At 37.7% G+C, this 19,858-nt stretch overlaps 1 protein-coding gene across 13 annotated transcripts in view; it reads left to right on the top strand.

Moving 5' to 3' along the window:
• PCGF6 (polycomb group ring finger 6) overlaps nucleotides 1–19,858 on the top strand; it is a 30,747-nt gene that overhangs the window by 2,763 nt on the left and 8,126 nt on the right. For 4 of the 13 annotated variants that reach the window (XR_003991641.1, XR_003991640.1, XR_003991639.1 and 1 more), the window contains exons 3-9: nucleotides 507–603; nucleotides 1,199–1,254; nucleotides 2,059–2,118; nucleotides 2,737–2,845; nucleotides 6,649–6,676; nucleotides 8,727–8,825; nucleotides 14,992–15,078. Coding sequence is in view for 8 of the 13 variants with exons in the window: in XM_030487948.1 (XP_030343808.1) it covers nucleotides 507–603; nucleotides 1,199–1,254; nucleotides 2,059–2,118; nucleotides 2,737–2,845; nucleotides 6,649–6,676; nucleotides 8,727–8,825; nucleotides 14,992–15,078 (536 nt within the window). In the remaining 5 variants the exon portion in view is untranslated. Of the gene's footprint in view, nucleotides 1–506; nucleotides 604–1,198; nucleotides 1,255–2,058; nucleotides 2,119–2,736; nucleotides 2,846–6,648; nucleotides 6,677–8,726; nucleotides 8,828–9,057; nucleotides 9,796–9,891; nucleotides 10,026–13,609; nucleotides 13,719–14,991; nucleotides 15,080–15,331; nucleotides 15,773–19,858 lie in introns of those variants that run through there. The other 9 variants (XR_003991642.1, XM_030487947.1, XM_030487954.1 and 6 more) reach the window with 9 other exon arrangements.

The raw sequence follows: 19,858 nt of genomic DNA, 5'->3' as shown, positions 1-19,858 counted from the left end.
TCCTACCTGAATCCAAGAATCACAGCTTCCTAGTCCTTCCAGCCACTAATAGAGGAAGAACTCGCCTTTCTGCCCCCAACCTCCCCTTTCATGGGCCACTGTTTACGAGTTTGATATATACCATGTAACATTCAGCACAGTTTGTAATTTTGGAAAATGCACAAGTGTCGGTAAGGACAGCATAATGTTGCAAGTACAACTGTGGTGGTCTCTCAGAAGTTTCCCGGTAAATGTTACAGAAAGGTTTGATGTGTTCAGGCTGATATGGAGCTGAATTGATAGTAGGTTATTTATTCTAGGTATTTCCACTTAGTAGCTTTCCTTCCAAAATTTTCAAGTACATGTACAATGAAAACAGCAGAGAGCTCCTGTTTGCCTGAGTTGAACAAATTGCTTAGTTTTGTCTCTGACAAACTTTGAGAGGTCTGGGTGTAATTGCTCCTCTTGCTTAAACAGATGGTACTGTGAATGATGTGTAACTTCTGTGGGGTTTCTTTTCTTTACAGTTTGTAAAAGCTGCATAGTGAGACACTTCTACTATAGCAACAGATGTCCAAAATGCAATATCGTTGTACATCAGACGCAACCTCTTTATAATATCAGGTAATAAGTTCATGCCATTTTTATAGTTTTGGGGTAGTTTGTGTTTTTCAAGTTGGGGTGCTTGCTTTTAATTGTTTTGTTTTACAGACTTGTAGTGCTTTCCTATTTCAAATGAAGGAAGAGTTACAAGAAACACATTGTGGTTTTTGTTTGTATAAGTTTAACCTCAACAGTGAGGATAAAATGCTCAATTTGTTTTATCTAGTTTGTATCCCTTTCTAGGATTTGTTCCCACTCCCCAGGTATTTTTATGCATTTGCTCAGTGCTCCAGGTGATAGGGGATCTTAACTGTGTGCTTTGATTTACTTTTAAACAAAGTTTTGTTGGCATAGTATACTTACTAACTCTGAAAGTAGAGGTTTTAGTTTCTCAAACTGTACATGAATTCTTGGAAGGCTGATGCTTTTAACTTTACATGGCTTCTGTTGGAGCTCTGCTGCCAGGACATGAATATAGACAGATATAGAGTTGTTGCTCTGTTGCCCTTCTCTTTGGGTGTTACATTTCAACGGTGTGTTTGGCATCTCTGTTACCATTTAATGAAAGCCATTCTGTATTGCACCAAAGACACTTTCATTTTTTTCCCTTTAATAGGCTGGACCGGCAACTGCAAGACATAGTTTATAAATTAGTCGTCAATTTGGAGGAAAGTAAGTATCTTCCTTTTTTATTGCCATCTAGAGATTTAGAAGACTGAACAGAAAACAGATTAATTCAAAGCCCTATTTCTACTCTGGACTCTTTAAAATAGCTTTGTAATGCTTGGTTATAAATCTTTATCAATTAGCTGTGACAACTGGCATCTTTCTGGTTTCTGCGTGCTATTCTGGATAGTGGTATGTATCCTATGAAACACAGGTTTCATATCAAACACCATATCCAGATAAACATCCAGATAATATTTGTCATGTGTCGTGTTTTTGTATAAGTACAGAAAATATCATTCCATCTAATAAGTTCACTTGACTCAGTTGAAAAAAAGTTGCTAAGACTGACTCCCTCAAATGCTTTTATTTGTTCCTCACTGCCACATTTATTTTTCTAATTTTTAGATGTGCTCATGGTCTCATGTCATTTACCTTGAACTTTGGGAGCAAATGAATCTGCACAGTCCACTTGGGTGGACTGAATGAAATATACACATCTAGTGGATATATATAGACTAAAGATGATATAAAAATAGTGTCATGACAGCCAGAAGGATACTAGTTTTTGCAGCTATTTCAGTATGATTTATCACCAGTTTCTCTGATTTCTTCCCAGTTTTTACTAACAAACTCTTAGTCTGGGTATCTTAAGTGTCCCAGCCTCATATGGAATACTAGTGATTGTAAAGGTCTGTAGGAACTTGAAAGTTTTTTCTGCTCTGACCACTGGAAACTATTTGGATATTCTCAGCATCTGAAATAACATTTCAATCTGTTCCGTATTATGTTATATTTATTTTTTTTCAGGGGAGAAAAAACAAATGCATGACTTCTACAAAGAAAGAGGATTAGAAGTGCCCAAACCAGGTGAGCTGTAATCACTTTAGAGGACACTGTTAAGGAAATATTAAATATGCCATTTATTCTTGGGCTTTCCTTGAAATACTAGCTCGCAACTAAAGAAGATACGTAGTATTGGAAATAGGGGTTTCTTGGTAGTCTGATTACTGTACCTTGTCACAGTTCTCAGATTACAAAATAGATGGAACTGGCAGTACTTGAACCCAGATTGTGGTTGGCTTGTGGTGGTTTTTTTAAACATTGTATTTTGCCTATAACCAGGAAATATAGATCACGTGTGTTAATTTTATTTTATGGCCCTTAATAAACTATAGATGTTATAAAGGAATAAAAATAAGAACTTCAAAGTCTGTGGACAGATGAGGGATTATTCTAATTATTTTTTTGTCTTACTATCAAATAAACAGCTCTTTGGAGGAGTGCCACACTGAAAGCTAATAAAATGCTGGTTCAGATACACAGCACGAAGTGTATAAAGAGCTGATTTAGTAATTTAAAAAAAAAGGATTAATTACATGGGCTCTTTTTCCTTATGAGTTCATCTGTTTTGCTTGGCACATGTGAGCATCTTAAGCTGCTTTTATTTCAAGCTGTGTTTGCATTTTGGCTGTTTGAATATTTTAGCTGTCCCACAGCCAGTTCCAGTGAGCAGAGGAAGACCTCGAAAAGTCCTGGGCTCTGTGTTCCGGATCCCACCAGAGCTTGACATCTCCATACTGCTGGAGTTCATTGGGTGAGTTGTGGGCAAATGTAAGAGTAAGCAGCTGAAGTGAGGGTGCTGGTGGTGTGTGTTGGACCATTAACTAGCTCTTAGTTTTCATTGAATGTGTGTTTCTTTTCCATCTCAAGTAGCAATGGGAAGCTGTTTTCAACTTATAGTAGTGACAGCCAAGTATGCATAGCTAGATGTCGAACATATTTAAATTTGTAAGGTATGTGTTCCTGTGAAAATAGTTTCCTAAAAAGTGTAGTTTTAAAATTTACATGTGTTTATTTCATTTTAAACCATTCAGTAAGCTGATGAAATAGTGTCTCTTTATTGCCTTAATTCCTGTAGGGGTAAGTACCATTAATGCTGGCTATGCTGGGATTTGCTCATGTAACTCTGGGACTACATCTGCAACCTGGGCAGCAAAAGTAGCGTTCCTCTATACGTTATAGGTGGGGCTAATAACGTGGTCTACTGTTAAGTTTGCCTGGCAGTTTCTCAAACTTCAATGAATTTTGCTGAAGCTTTTGTATGGTGAGTTACCTTTAGCCATAGGATGTCAGGGGGAAATTTAGCCCAAACACTTGAGTTGTTTTCAGGAACACAAGAAGGAGAAATTGTATTGCTTTGTCCATTTGCAGATTTATATGTTAGAGGTTATGTTACATGAGAGAGGGTAATTGAGAAAGGATTGAAAGCTGTAACTACTCTGCTAGCATCATACAATGTAGAACCTCAGTTGCAGGGGGGAAGCAGCTTGACTGCCATGCAGCTCTTACCCCCTCTACCCAGATTGTGCCTACTTCTGGTCTGACTTTGAACTGTTCAGAGTTCGATCATAGGAAACTTATATAAATGATGTAAAATTAAGCCCTCAGAAATTCAACCTCATTCTTTGTAGACATAATGTCCTAGTCTTTTTATGTTACGTCCAGTGTCTCCCCTGTGTCTCATTTTATTCAGAGTGCAGAACATATTTCCTTCGTGGCTAAATTTTGGTCTGGTAGGTGGTGGTGTGTGGTTTTGTTGTTCTATTGGCTTTATTTTTCTGTTGTCCATCACATGGCTTCTCTGTGTCTTTAAATAGATGAGGAGTGGGACTGCAGGAAGAAAAGAGAAGGTCTTAGAGCTAAACCTCTAGGGGACGATGCCTGACTGTGTTACAGAATAATATCCTTGTGAATTCACATATCTGACTTAATTTCAGTGTTCGTTTTCTTTATGCCTGACTTGCAGAAGTGCTGAATCCTCACAAGCACAGCTGAAAGCAGTAGGAGTTATGACTAAAACCATAGTATCAAGTGTTCTGCAGACAAATCCAATCTTGGATGTCCCAAATTTGGCACTTGCGGTTCTTGGTTACCTTTCAACAGTGTCTCAGGTTCCTCTTTTTAAACAAGGTATTATACTGCCATTCTGCTGAGTAGGATGATATGGAAATACATTCATGTGTTGAAGAGATGAGACTGAGGAAATGAATGCTTTTGCATTAAGAGCAGGAGTGTCACAAGTAAAGCCAAGAACCATGTGTTGAATATGGCTCTTGGAGAGGAAAGCAAAGACATTATGTAGCTGTTCAGCATGTTCAGTTGTGTATTGTACACTTAAATATAGCTTTTAGTTGTACTTATAAAGGCTTTTTTTCCCTTTAATGAATGTGGTATGTAACACATGATATAATTAGTATGGGGTCCCAGTGCTCGGGCATGCTTTTTACCCCATTGGGTAAAATGTGATGAAATTGTTATATACAGACATAAGGTTAAATGCTTTGTCTAAAATCTCGGCAGGAAAGATAAATCGAATGCCATCTACCCTACATGTATGTTGGGTTAGGAACTTATATGCTGTTGTTTTATTGCCTTGGCTGTGACTGTATCTCATGGCGTTGCCATCTAGACAGAGTTTGAAGGATGCCCATGCTGAGACCCGTGGTGGGTGCCAGCCACTGCTGTGCTGGCCCAGCAGGTGGCAGAGGGAGCACACTTTGTACCAGCAGCCCTGCCTCTTTCTCAATGATCATGTCACTGCAAAATGACTTTAAGAAAACAGGAATCAGATACTAGTTCCAGGGATGTCCCTTTCAGGCTGGAACACTTAGGTTGTCTTGACTGCAGGATTAGATACAGTTTGAACTCACTGTAGTGAAAGTACTTTGGTTTAGGTCTCCACTGTGAATGCTTCTGGTTACTTCCCTCTCCTGTGATTTTTGGCAAGTATGTGGTTTGTTTTTAATTATCCAAAGAAATAGACCTCAAAACTAGTAAACATTTATCTGCCTGTCTGTCAAATCAACAAGATGATTTTTGAATCTGCGTTCTTGTATTTGTTTTCCTGGTAGTTTCATTTCAAGCTTCCATTCCAGTGTTGGCGATAAAGCAGGTACTATTGTGCAAATACCACCTATACTACCTGAAACTGTCCACTGTGGTTTTGTTACTTGTATGAGGGAAGCACAGAATGTATCTAACAAAAAAAAAGAGAAAGATGATGCTTTAACAGCATCTACTTTGTATTTTATTTTAGTGACTTTTTTAACCTTTGATCATCTTTTATACTTTGCATGTTTAAAGGTTAATCTTCTCCTTTTCAGTGGTCAAAATCAAAGGGTTTATTTTGGTGATGAGAGATTAAGAAAGCATTTTAAATAAAGAAAACTTGGAATGGGTGTGATCAGCCAGCAGATATTGCTACTTTGAAATTCTGAGACTACATTGTGACTAGAGTATATAATCTAGTCACCTGTGGCTGTGGAACTGTATCAAAGAAAATTTCCACTGCTGTAGTGGAAAAGCTTTTCTGTGTTTGTTTCTTAGTAACTTTAATTTTCATTTCAGTGGCAGAATTTGATGATAGTTTTACTTAACTCTGATACATATTCAGAGGTAGAGATACTCGATTACAGTAACTTGAAGTGCCATGCTAATGTGTGATCTGCACAAACATTGCAAATACATTTGTTTGCTGTATCAAATGGTCAGTAGAAGTATAGGTGATTTATAGTGATGTTTGATTTTTGCCCTCTCCAGCACAATGAAATCCTGCATTTTTTTCCCTCTCTCGTATATACATTCTTGCTAATGCAATGCAAGGATAGTGAAATATCATGAATTGGTTTTAATTGATTGAGACATGTACATGTTGCGCTACAAGGTGGGAGGTGTGGAGTATAGATGATCAATACTAGATCACATGCTCAGACTGTGCAAATCAACCTCTGTTAAAGCCAGCTGGGAATTTGGTCATTTGCCACCTTTGTGTGTATTTCACCTTCCAGAGAAACAGCTGCTGTTTTCCTGAGTTCCTAGATAGTGTTAGTGTTAATCCTGTGATATAAATAGTCTAGAAAGCCAACAGCTGGCCCAGGAAGCTTCTTTGGTGGTTGGGCATGTTCTGGCAGCAACTTCTTAGGTACTGTCTGTTGAAGTTCCCAATATCAAGGATGATGAAGTATGGATGTTTAAGCAGCATTAATATTACAACCTAGTCAGGTGAAGAAAAATGTTATGTTGTGTTTGAAAATGGCTTTAGGCTGTGTGTTTGGGGTTTTTTTCCATTTCCTGTAGACGAACCTGAAAGTCATAAATAGCTGAATTTACAAGAAAAATGGAGTACCGAGTCAAGGGTAGAAGAAAAAGATACATATATAAATTCATATATTATTTCATGAATTAGAGATTAATGAGAGGAAGAGCCTGATTCAGGAAGTAAGCTTGATAGGCCAGGCTACTAAATTAGGAAGTCACTATTATAATAAGAGCACTGGGGTATTAAAAACTGTGAACCTTAGCAATATTGACTGGGTTTACTCTTCTCTTGTTTTTCAGAGCTAATGAAGGCACAGGAAATTTTAAGGTACAGACGCTATTTGAATTTTTCTCTTATGATTCACTTCAGAAATATGTATAACCTGTATGTGTTTAATTTAGTGTGGGCTTTTTTGCACTGAGTGCAGTCTGAACTTTCATCATCATCGTAATAATCAACTTTGGATTACAGTGTACTTTCAAACCTAGTATTATATAGCATCACAGAATAGGAAGAAAATGCTTCTGAGGTTACATAATTGAAGTTTTGGTGGGAAAATGAAAGTGACAATGAAATTTCACTGAGATGATTTTAGCTTGTTATTATTGCATATCTCTCCAAAAGGTGTGCTACGGTGCCTTTTATTGGAATCCTGAAAAAAGGTGTAGCCACTGTCTAAAATACTGGGTTTTGAAGAAGACTCTCTAATCATAGTGGAAAGCTTTCACAGGTTATTCAGAGGAAGCATAGCCTGAAGTATAATAAATTGTTATGCACTTAAACGTATAACAAAAAATATACAGATTGTCTTGACTGCACTCTGCCTTAGCCAGCAGAAAGCTTATTCTTCATCCCTTCACTAGCAAAGTTTGTTGTCTGAACAGTGGCTGTTGTGCTAAACAAGAAATAGCATTCCTGATCCTTGCTAAAGAATATGGCTCTTCTTCCAATACAGCTCTTCTTGCTAAGCTGTTTCCGTACAAGTTCATAGAGGAACTGCACATTGTTTACTGCCTTCACGATTTCATATGCTGTAGTTAGAGATGCTCAGGGTGTGTCATGCCACTATTTTGACTAAACATTTAGAAAACAAGACTATTCAAGGGCAAGGAGGAGATGCAATTTAAAATTATTCAGTATATGTTGCATTTCATCTTTTATTGTATTGGAATTGTAGGATTCAAAAGACAGAAAGGCACAGAAAAATAGAATCTAAGAGATACCTAACTGGTAGAGTTAGCAGGAATATTTTTGATTGGTTGGGTGTTTTTAAGTGGGGATGGTGAGGAGAAAACAGATTATGAGGTCTGTGGCCATAAACTGTGATTTATATATGCAGCAAGTATAAATTCAGCATCATTGAGCTTGCAGCAGATTGGTTCCCTAGATCAGGACTGACTCATTTCTAGCTCTTGTACATGAATAAATCAAACTATTGTTCCGAAACCACAGTTATCATGGGTACGTATTTAAATTCATGATTGGATTCAAGGGTAGTCCATGACCTTATGACCCTTCTTTCAAACTGAAAGGATATGATGAACCATGATGGTAAATCACAGCTGTTCAGAAGTCAACATAAAACTCCAGTTAGTTGACACAAGAAGTAATCCATTTATCACACCAAATGCAGTCATCTGTGCTGCCTCTGTGCCTCTTTGCTCAGCTGCTCATGTCGCCAGTCAGCTGCTTAAATTTTTATCCATAGAAGAGAGATACATTAACATTTTTGAGGCTGGCATAACAATGTCTTGTCGTTGCAGTTCTTGCTGTGAAAGTATTTAGAAATGATACAAAAAGATTTCAGACTCTTGCCCTTGTGTTCTGCGTAGTAGTACATTTTAGTTGATTCTGGAATTTCATGGATTATTAAATTAATTCCAGCCCAAGCCGTGATACTTCTAGAATGCTGAAGGACTTAAGCTCCTTGTGTTATAAGATAACTTGGTTTAATTATCTGAATTGTGTTTGGCGCACAAGCCTAATGTGGGGAAAAAAGGAAACTTTAGGAAGCAGTTCATGTGCTTCTGATGAGTAAATACTTGTGGGGGAGAAGTTCTTAAAATGCTGTGTAATACTGATTTCTATGCAGAATTAATAGGAAGTATCATTGTCTGGTACGTCAATAGTGAAATAGGACTGAAGTCAGTAGGTGGTTATTTTTAAATGTTGTTTTAAACAGCAGGAAGTTTGACCCTGGAGTCTTAATACATATTTAGTTCTTTCCATATGAGGTAATCTGGAAGTAGGTCAGAGAAAGATCCAAAAATTTAAGCTGTCTCCCTCTGTTATTGGGCTTTCACTTGGGTTTGGGATTTTCAAGGGATGATGGCTGAAAATGTATGTTACCCTAAAATCTTATGTTTATTCTTTGCAGCCTTTGGAAAAGAAGTTTGTGCGTGTTTCCGGAGAGGCAACAATTGGACATGTGGAGAAATTCCTCAGAAGAAAAATGGATCTGGACCCTACTTGTCAGGTATGTGACTTGTAGTGGCGTTTACAAGTTCACTGTGATCCGTGTAGATGCCTGCATTCAGACAGAAGAACATTTCCTTTGTTCATTAGAGTCTAAAAGTAATGTTAGGCTCTTGTACTACAATAAAGATTAAAAAACATGAAACATTTGAAATGTTGTGATCCACGAGGAACAACTCAACTCATTCGCAACATTTAAATTTTCATTGTAATACTTTATTATTTGCCTAGAGTTTCTAAAGTGCCATGTAAGATTTCAGCAGGTTAAATGCAAAACCAGAAGATACTGCTGTTTCAAAGATAAAACTGAGTATATAGACAGAAGAGTGTTGAGCGTGGGAGGATATGAAAGGCAGAGACAGGTAGGAGCTGAATAACAGTAAAATTTAGCTGAATGTTGAAGAAGCAAACAATAGCTAAGAAAGAATGATTCTGTGGCTGGATGTAATGAAAGGTGGATGTAAATGAAAGGTATGAATGCAAATGCAGGTACATGCCTCCAAAGAAGAATTCAAAGGAACAGAATATGGTACAAAAGAATCTAATTTCATATTTATCAACCATTTTGATGGGAATTGTGTGTCAAAACCAGTTTTCAATTCTTCAGTGTATTTCAGCAACCATTCAATTGAGCAAATGCAGGAGTTCCATGATGTGTAAATGATTCTTGAAGCTGTCAACTACTGGTAAATCAAGCTGATACTGGTGTGGATAGGCAAATGGTGGAAGTTAAGTGCTGGCTATGGAGTTAAGGCTGTGTTTTCATACAGCAGTAGCTGTCTGAAACAATGCAGCATGACTGTGTGCCTTAATAATGAGGATTTATTTATGCCACTTACCTTTTCAGTGGCAACAAAGCAAATTAGATATAAATTATTCATCATTCTGAGGAAGTAATGTATTTTCAGTTGCTGGTTTCCTCTCAGTGGGAGTCTCTGTAGCTTTCAGGTGGTGGTGACTTGATATTCTGAACAAATAAAAGTAGTGTAAAAATGAAGCTAGAGAAATTTCTTGCGTTGAGTCATTTATGTGAGGGGAAGAAATTGTTTTGTTTGGGTTTTCTTTAGTAGTACAACAGAATTTCAATTTTAAGGAAAACTGAGCATCTGTAATGGAAACTGCAGTTACCCATCTTTACAAATCAAACTAGGCCTCTGTGTTGGATGTCTTTCAGATTTTGCAATCTTGAGATCATCTAAGATAACTTGAGAATTTTGTCCCCTGTTTGTTACTTTCTGCTTGGATGCCACCAGACAGGATATGATCCACTCTTAATGGGTAAATGTTACTGTGTCTCAAAAGCTGACTAGTATTCAGTTTGCCATCCTGGAGTAAGGCACAATCATTGGCTAATTCTGTTCTCTTGGTCTCTTCTGTGCAAGCCCTGCCTGTCTGGGGGAAATGTTAAATCTTCTTTCTTCTACAGTCAGATTTGTTGGCTGCTGGTTCCCCCCCCCCTTCCCTTAAGTGATCTGCTCCCATTATTTATCAGCAAGTATTTTTTTTTGGTCACTGGAAACCTGAAGTTGATTTTCATGCCACAAATGATGACTGATTTCTTGAAGATATTCAGGCTTATTTTTAAAAGATTAGGGAATTGGGGAAATGAAGCAGGAAGTATTTTTCCTGTCCTGATTGACCATTTCTCTGTCATACGGGGATTTCAGATTAAAGGTATGTGTGTACTGAGCTGTCACTTTCTCATTGTAGTATGCAGAACTGAAGTTGATGGTTTGTTGATAAACATGCAGAAAGTGAAAGAGATGTCAGATATGTCACTGAAGATTTAATAAGCCTAATGAATCATGTCTGTCTTCAGATTCCTTGGATGACTAGTAAAATGGAAACTGTAAAACAAAACTACGGAGAACCTGAATATAATTTAGCACAGGCAGAAGAATTTAGGGAAATAGGTTGGAAACCATATGTGCAAAGAATATAAATGTAGATGGTGCATGGTTGGTTTTCTAGTTTGCTGTAGAAATTTGGAAGAGTGAGGACTGCAGTGATTCATTTCCTGTAGGCTTCCTCAAAGTTACAGAAGAAATAGATACTAAGCACAGCAAGTTTTTGGTCTTAATATTACTTCTTGAATCCTGATTGCTATCTCTCTCCAGTTCTTTGTTACCTAAAAGAATCAATTTTTATATAAAATGTCAGGAGTTTGGTGTGCTCAGCTTGGGATTAGAGTCCAAGAACTAGATTCCCTTGGGAAGCTAGGAAATTCAGAAATGCACATTTTGGGCATTATTGTGCTAAAATCCACTGCATTCGTCTCCAGAAAACTTCCTGCTGCAATGTTTAATTGTGCCTTACCTGGGGCTTGAAAATGTTTGACTGTAGGAGGGCGCAGAGTCTTTCCTCCATTCTGTCCTCAGTATTTCAGTTGCATTCTTGGCTTCGTTGTTGAAACTTCTAATAAGGATGCTAGGTGTGGTTATTTTGTGACTGGGATCAGTTCCTACTGAGCATCACCTTAGTTTGACAGTCTGTGAAAGTATTATTTGAGAACATTTTGCTGGGTCCCTACTAAAGCGGATTCAGTCACCAAGTGGTAGAAAGTATGTTACTCGTCCTTTTGGGCTACTGACTCTGCTTGGACCTCTTTGAGTTAATTTGTGTGGAATATTGGATAATACTTGTCCTTCTTCGTTAACCTGCATAAGTGGGTTGGATTGAGGTTAATGAAAATGTGAAATAAGCCATCTGACTCATGTGACAGTATAAATAAGTCTAAAAAGCACTTTTGGAGCCACTGCCTATGTTTTTTCCTAGTCTGAGGCCTCAAATTATTTCTGGACTTACATATTTGAGTTTGCAAATGGATTACAATTCAAATTTCATAGTTTATCTGAAAGGTTAAGGCTTTGTTTATTTTTATCTACCATTTGAGCTGACAGACTGTAGTTTACTGTTTCTGGTGCTTTGTTTTGATCTCTATGCTTTGGGCATCGATTTTCTGTATGTGTTTATATTTCTAATGACAAGGTCTCTCTTGAATATTATTGCTGGAATTTGATGGGGGATGTGTGAAAATAATTTTTGAGCAACTGGAATTTCTAGTAATAACTAAGTAGGTAACATTTAATTTGAGTTAAATACAGGCTATGTTGCTTGGAATCCATTAGGTACTTGGCATCAACATCTGATGTCGATGCACGTCTGTATAGTTTGCATTCTGCTGAAGAGTGGGGAGACAATCAGAAGCTTTCTCTAAAGTGTTATTTCCTTTGAGGTCATCCTGCAGCAGTATTTCTTGCCATTCACTCTGTTAAAGACTGCTGCAAGACTTGCAGTTCGGCTGGTCTGAATATATTAATGTAGCCTATGGAATAGAAATGTTCCATAATCAGATGTGTGTAAACTGCAGCCTGGGGAAAGATTGAAAGAAAGTCTGTGCTCACATAGTGTAGCTGCTGATGCAGTTTCTTTATGCCAGTCTTAGACCCTGGAATAGAAGTATCTGATACCTTTGAAAAGTAAATAGCAGCTAGAGGAAATGGAAAGCTTTGTCAGCTTTTTGTATAACTAGCCCAAATACTCCTGTCAATCTCTAAAACTTTGTTTTTTCCTTATCCTTCCCTGGATAGTATGGGTTGGCATAGAAACTACTGATTGAGGTCTACTGCTTTCTGGGCCAAATTGTTCCTTGGGATTAATCTTATGTGGGATGTCCCTTGCATGAATGTTTTCCATTTTTATCTCCATCCTACTGGGTATTAATTTATAATTATCTGTTATCATGGCTTTTAGAGAAATAGCTCTAATAGCAAACATGCCACCTAAAGAACATAAATGGCATAATGGAAAGGCTGCTTTAACAAGAATTTTAACAGAGCTGTTAAGATACTGTCTGTTCATCAGCTACACCTTCATGTTTCCTGTCAGCAAAAGGTCAAACTATATTTACTGCTGCCTCACTGCCTATCAGTACTAGCTGGCTTCAATCTTTACCAGTCAGTTGAAATTACAGTAAATTCATAGCACTTGTGTTGCTGGTGCTTCTTTTGCAGTGGAATATATTATTCCATATGGCACAAGGATTCCTCTGAGACACGTTTTGCAACTGATTTTCATGCTGAGCTGGGATTTTTTTTTTATTGTATGTTTTATTCTCTTTATAGAATGACTCCTAGCATCAAATTAGCAGGCAGAAGTTCAGGCTTTGGTGCTGGAACAAGTTGATTGGACATTTGGTATTCAGAGCACTCTAACACATTAAATGTGAAAAACTCTTCTCAATATATAAGAAGACACTGAATCTTTAATGATGAGCATTTGAAACTGGAGCAGCAGGGTCAGAGTGGGATGTTTTCAAACAAGCATTCTGATTCTGTTTTGAAACATTGTCAGCAGTTCTCACTGTGTCATTTGCATCCTATATTGGGCAAATAGATTAGATTTTCTGTTTCTGTAGAATATATAAAATATCTACGTATGTATTTTCAGTGGGAGCAGGGTTGAGTTTTCAGTGCCTTAATGGTACAAAAATTATAAAAGTAAGCCTATAAAGCAAAAGTAATTAAACTCATATACCTCTGAAAAGCAAAGCAAACATGTCTGTCTTCCTGCAGTAATAACTGTAGAGGCTAGAATACATGGGAAACAGCAGAAATAACTGTAACCAGCTTTCGAAAAGGAAAAATAAATATATTTCTTTCAGGTTCTGTGTTAAATACATCAAATGTTGTTAAATGTATACACGTGTGTGTATATACAGATCAATAGCTAATCAATATTTAATGTTACATCCAGATAAGTTTTTATTTGCTGGTTTCGTCCTAGAAGCTGAAAGCAGAAGTAATGCTGAGCAGTTTATATCTTCTGCACACTAAGATTCAACCTAACATGAACAGAGTATTCTACATCGTTCTCAAACTATACAGATGGTGAGGTAAATTAGCCCTTTCTGAGTCTCTATGGAGTAGAATTCCTGTGTTCCTGATTCTCGGAACAACGCAGCCTGCCAGCATGAGACATAAATCTTCCCAAATCTTTTCGTGTAGACTGAGAGAGAGTCGGTCAGCATGCGAAAGAGCATAAATCCAGGAGAATTGAACAGCTTAAGCACAAAGCGCATCCTATAGTGAAAGTGGCTGTGGAAGAGAATACGTAATGACATTGCAGCATGCTCCCCCACTGCAGCAGTGGCAGAGCTTAGATGTTTTCCTTGCAGAAAGCTGCGGGACAGCTCATTGTCAGTGCTCTTAACTTTAACTTTGAGGTTTTGTCATTGTAAGTCACAGATGACAGCTCTCATTTCCGTATCTAGAAATTGCTCATAAGCAAAACGTAACCAAGCTGCAGTTGAGAGAGAAACAGTGCTGTGTTAGCTGCTCTAATTTGGAATGTTAGAGACTGGATTTACATTACGCAAAGTAAATTGATAGTAATTTCATTAAAAGGCTTATTTTTCATAATAGTCAAGGTAAGGAATTCAAAATACCTCACTAGGATTTTTAGTTCTTAAAAAAAATATATATATGTATATATTACTGGTTTTGTGGGCAGTTGCTTAACAAAAGTGCCTCCTGTGGAATTGCAGACCTCATTGCATAGTTTAGCTGCATTAGAGGACATTGCTTAGAATTGCTGAGTATGCCCTTCACTTGCATCACAGAGGTATTGATTGCACTTCGAAGGAGGAGTGTGGGACGTGGTTGCTGACAGTGGCATACAGTGAGCTGTTCTTTTCTATTAAAACACTTCTTCAAACAGTCATATGAAGCAGGCCTATTCACATGTTTTCTCACTCAAGGTAAGAATGAGGGTATCAATGGCTCATTGTCAGCAGCACAACTTGCCCTCTTTTGCAGCTAATGAATGACTCCGGATGTTTCTGGGATCATTTTAATACATGGTCTAAATTCACATTACATTTGTCACAGCTCTTACTAGAGAACTTTTTTCAGCAGAGGCACCAAACTGGAAATGAAACAATAAAACTGTTCCAGAAGTGAGCCCCAGGCCAGGGTCATGGGGTGGGAAGCATTAGGGCAGTGCAACAGTGCTGTGCATGCTAAATACATTTGTCCAACAAAGGTAAAGATGGCTGTATTGTCTAACATGCTAGAATTGAATTCTTATGATGTATTTTAAAGGGCTTAGATACTGTTTCACTTGTCCAAAGGTAGGTTGAACTTGATGGTGTTTATGTTCTTTCACAGGTGGACATAATATGTGGTGATCACCTGCTAGAACACTACCAGACTCTGAGGGAAATTCGTCAAGCCATAGGAGAGAGTGCAGTTCAGGTACATGTGGCAGCTGGGGCTTTGTTCCAGGTTTTCTATTTTAAAATAAAAGGCTTTCTTCCTTAAGCTATCAGTTATCAGCAACTTGTCTGAAGAAGTTGCTTAGAAAAATCTTTCCAGCTTATGCAAAATGTTTTTTATATTGCAAGTGGAGTTGAGAAGTACACCATGTGCTAAGAGTGCTCTTGATGGTTTGATGATGATCTGGATATGAGGGTTTTGTGGTGGGTTTTCTTCTATTCTGAAAAAAGTTATCTTATCAGTGATAAGTCATACCAGCCTTTCTTTCAATTAACATTACTTGTCTTCCTCCCTGGCGATTGCATCTCTGCAACAAATGGAGGGACTGAAGCATCCCAAATAAGGCCAGCCTTGTGATTGGGTCAGGGGAATACTTGCTTATAAAAACACAAACCAAGTATACAGAGTGATGAATGCAATTAATACGCTTGGTGCATATTATACCAGTCCTGCTCACAGCATGAGTGTATAGACAGCTATTTCTTGTTGATAACTTACTGTCTTAAGTGCTGCTGACTCTGCAAATAAGAAAGCATTTTCTTATTTCCTTGGGAATCTTTTCAAGCATCTTTATAATGGGAAGGGTCATACCATTTTAGAAGTGCAGCAAAAGCAATGAAGTGGTCTGCTCAGTGCATAGTAAGATACAGATGTAAAATCATGAGGGATGGTAAGCTGTATGTTAATTTAAACTTGGAATGGTAAGCTGTATGTTAATTTAAACTTGGATATCTGGAAAGTTAATGTTTAATCCAATACAGTAGGAAGAAATAGGATTTAGATAGGTATTTTATTTGGAAAGTAATCTAAGCAGATGGCAGAAGGGCTAAAATAGCAAATTCAGTTCTCTTGACTTACTTGTGCACACATATATGCAATATTTTACATGTAAATTTGCTGCTGAGCCCTTTCAAGCCCCCACAAGAGGATTTCTGTGTGAAGTGGAAAGTTGATTTTGAGGTATCTTGGACACTGCTACACCTGTACTTGATTTGAGTAACAAGGAGAGGTCCCTCAGTCAGGGCAGAGAAATGTGGCTCACGCTAGTGCTGGCACACATTAAAAATCTTTGAGGCTTATGGTGTGTACCTCAGTTTCTGCAGTCAAAGGGAATAAATGCCATACCTGATGGTTTAGCTGTTTATATAATGATATGAAGAAATAAAAGAAGGTGTAACCTAACCCACTTTGGGGAACAGGCGATAGAAACTGAGAGGAAGCCAGCACTGGTAACAAACTTGCTCCTAACGTAATGAGTTCATTGTAAGTAAATACAGCATCAACACACAGTGGTGGAAGTGTCCTTTACTGAAAGCTTCAGTAAATAGCAGGGGGTGATTTATTTCTCAGTCTGGGGGTATAGTCGAATGTACATGCTTTTAGACTTCATCTGAGCACAAAAGCTTTTCCTGTATGAGAAATGATGTTAGGAAAGCACTTTAAGGAAAACGGCATCAGTTTCATTTCTGACATGATCTGCCTAGCTGAAGTTAAGTGTCTTTCATTTCTTGTCAGATTTGGGTCTGCCTGACTGATGTTAAGTGGCTAAGTACCAGTCAGCAGCTCCACAAAGAGAACAGTTGTCTTGGAATATGTTCTCCAGTAATGTTTCAAATCTCATTATTACAAAATCAGTATGCTAGTGATGAATTCTTGCAAGCCTGCTCTATTGGGCAAAGAAAAGATTTTTGCTTTTTTGTGAAGTCTTGTGCTTTCATAGTCATTTTAGCAAGGAAATTTGAAAGATCAGTTTCACCCTTAAATTTTCTTCATTTTGTTACAAAACCTCTTAGGATGCCAAATAGTTGCAGTAGAAATGTTAGAAATAAAGCACAGTTGCTTCTTGATACTGAAATAACTGTGAAATTTTCATGTTTTATAGTCTTGCATTATATTGTTTATCAGAAATCAAAAGGATGCATTTCCAGGATTAAAAAACCTTGGAATATGTTTTTAGACAATTGTCCAGGAGAATAAAGATAGGTCAAATCTACAAATGGTAAGGATTATTTCTTTTTCACCAAGACCTGAAATTCAGTGAGGGGCATGATTGTCCTTGCCCAGTGTAACTACAACTACAGAAGAGCACTTGATGGATTTTAAATTGAGCTTCAAGGGCACCTTCCAGCCTTTCCAAACCAGTGTTGGAGCTTGGCTGCCCCTAGCAGCTCTCACCACGATGCTGAAACACTCTCCAAAACTGCCGTTGTCATTTACCAGTTTCTGAGAGTCATTGTAGATGCTTCATGCTAAGAAAATAGCTTCAGTAGCTACTTACGCAATACAAAGTCATTTAAAGGAATAAACACTGGGGGGGTTTATTTAGATAAGTGCAGTCACTGCTAGAGGAGGAAAATAACTGCTCTTCTGAGTCACATTTTTTACTTGCAAGTTCATTGATGACAGCAGTTATTCTTTTTGCTGAGAAAAGTGATGTAAAAGTGCAGATAAGTTTCTCTTTGTCAAAGACATTAACTTTAACATGCATTCTTTGGCAGCATTTACATTGGAAGTTTCTTCCAATGCAATGCAGCATAACATATATGGTGTGAGATTTATTTTTCAGGACCATAATCATTGTGATTTTTTTAGGGGCTTTTATTCCTCCTGAATGGTTCTTCAATGCTCAAGATTGTCTTATGAAGATTTTGGGTGGGTTTGGGGATTTTTTTTTTCTTCCTACTGAGTAACAATGTGTAGCGATGCCTTAGAACATCAGTAAATTTAAGTCTTGTGTAGGAACAAGCTAGCAGTGTTTTAGCTGTTCTGAGTTACTATGTGCCTTTCCAACAAGTGTGGGAAGAGCAAGTGTGATCTGATGTTAGAATAAATATTCCTGATATTGGCCCCATCATAACCTGTTCAGCTTGTTTTAATTAGAATAAATAGGCAAGAAATTTTACTGCTTGAATGGAAACAATTAACATGGTAGTTTCCAAGTAGTAGATGAAAGACTAAAAAAAATCAGCAATAAATCTTGTTTAATCCTGTAGATCTGAAGATATTTTAACACTTCTGAAATTGGGTGGTTGGTTGAATCTTTCTAATTAGCTGGAAATAGGATTTCTAGCTCTGTTCAGAGCTAAAACATAAAAAGTTTGCTGCACAGAATTGAAGCAAAGTGGCTTTTTTTATATATAGTTTCTAAAACAGTGTAAAACTTGTGGAATTCACTGCAAAGAGAGATGAAAGACACTGATTGATAGAAATTTTTTTAAAGGCTCAATTTTGTAACCAAACATTGAGATCTGCCTGTAATTAAGAGTTTAATCAAGTAGCTGAGGAAGGAAGCTTGTTGTTAACTACATGGGAATATAATTTCTTCCCTTCTGTATTACCTTCCTCCCCTCTGCTGCACAAACACGGTGTGATCCAAGCTGCTAGTTATTTTCACTTGTCTGAAACTGGCCTTCTCAGAGCAGTGTGTCACGATGGATGCGACAAGTTCACACATGGGAAAAGCTAAAAAGTGTAGTAGCTTCCTTTATGTCCTTGGCCCTTGGCACAGAGATCTTGCAAATTATAATGGTCTCTTTGTAACTCTCACCTTTTTGTAGCCCAGTGCTACTGTATTTTTTTTGTTCTCCTGAGCTAGGCAGTAAGAGCTGTGATCTAAGTTAATTACTGTGACCCTCTAGCACACATCTGCTGTGGAAGTGGTTTACTCTTTGCTGTGGAGATACTGAATTTGGAAAGCAGGGCACTTCTGGTTGCTGCTGCTTTGTAACATCAAAAGGTGTTATATTTTGGTGTATGATTTGGTCTGTCAGTTCCACTCTAAAGTTCATGGTTGTGTGTAACAGAACAATTTTTTTCAGGTCAGGTTCGCAAATGTGTAGCAAAGAACATTGGAGAGTTTCGCTTTGGAGGGGGGCATGTCTGAGTTGGCCTGATTTGAGATTTGTAATAAGCAGTGAAAGCTCATTCTCTGTTTGGATTTCCTTTTAAGAACAGTATCTAGAGAAAGCAGCTGAAGATACATAGAAATGTATAGTGCTTAAAAAGTGAATAATTTCAGAGTAAGCAGTGCCAGTACTGGCTTAACTCTCAACTTATCTTTGTACAGAGGCATTGCAGTGGGTTTGGTCTTTGGTTTAACAGGGGTTTTTCCTGTGTAGATAGATAATTTCTTTAAATGTCCTACTGCCAAATAGGACATTTGAAAATTCATTCATCAAATAATACATTGTCACATTTTCTTCTTATATTAATATTTCTTTCCTTAAAGAAACTCTGCTGTAGAGGGAAAACTTGTTTTGATTACAATTCTCCAAAAAGAGAAGCTTGAATGTGTGTTATTTTTTCAGTTCAAGTAGCTCACAAGCACAAGGAGTAAGTATACCTTTGTGAAGGTGTAACAGTATACTGTGCGTCAAGAGGTCCATAAGTAACTTCACTGTTCTACCTAACAAGAAGTGAGGACACTTCCTCATATTGCAACTCAGTCTTCCCACTTTATGCTACACACTAAGTGAGTTAAAGCTCCTGTCTCCTCTTGTATCTTTTTAGGAGTTAGCAGTGGATTTCTGGTTATTAACAGGATGAGGAGATGAAAGAGAGTTAGCGAGCTGGCACTAATATAATAACACAGGAATAAAATAGGGGTTTTTTCATGCCTGCCCATTGAAGTTAAGGTTGGTTGGCACCTATCCTACACTAGGCCCTCATTTGTCATCATAAGCATCTTTCAAATGAAAGTGAAGCTGCATGAGACTCACGGAGCACATTTGCTGTTGCTCTGAAGCTGTTTGTATCACCT

Source organism: Strigops habroptila, chromosome 5 (assembly GCF_004027225.2).
Source record: "Strigops habroptila isolate Jane chromosome 5, bStrHab1.2.pri, whole genome shotgun sequence".
Taxonomy (NCBI): domain Eukaryota; kingdom Metazoa; phylum Chordata; class Aves; order Psittaciformes; family Psittacidae; genus Strigops; species Strigops habroptila.
Note: the sequence above shows the minus strand (reverse complement) of the source record. Positions and strands in the feature narration are given on the sequence as shown.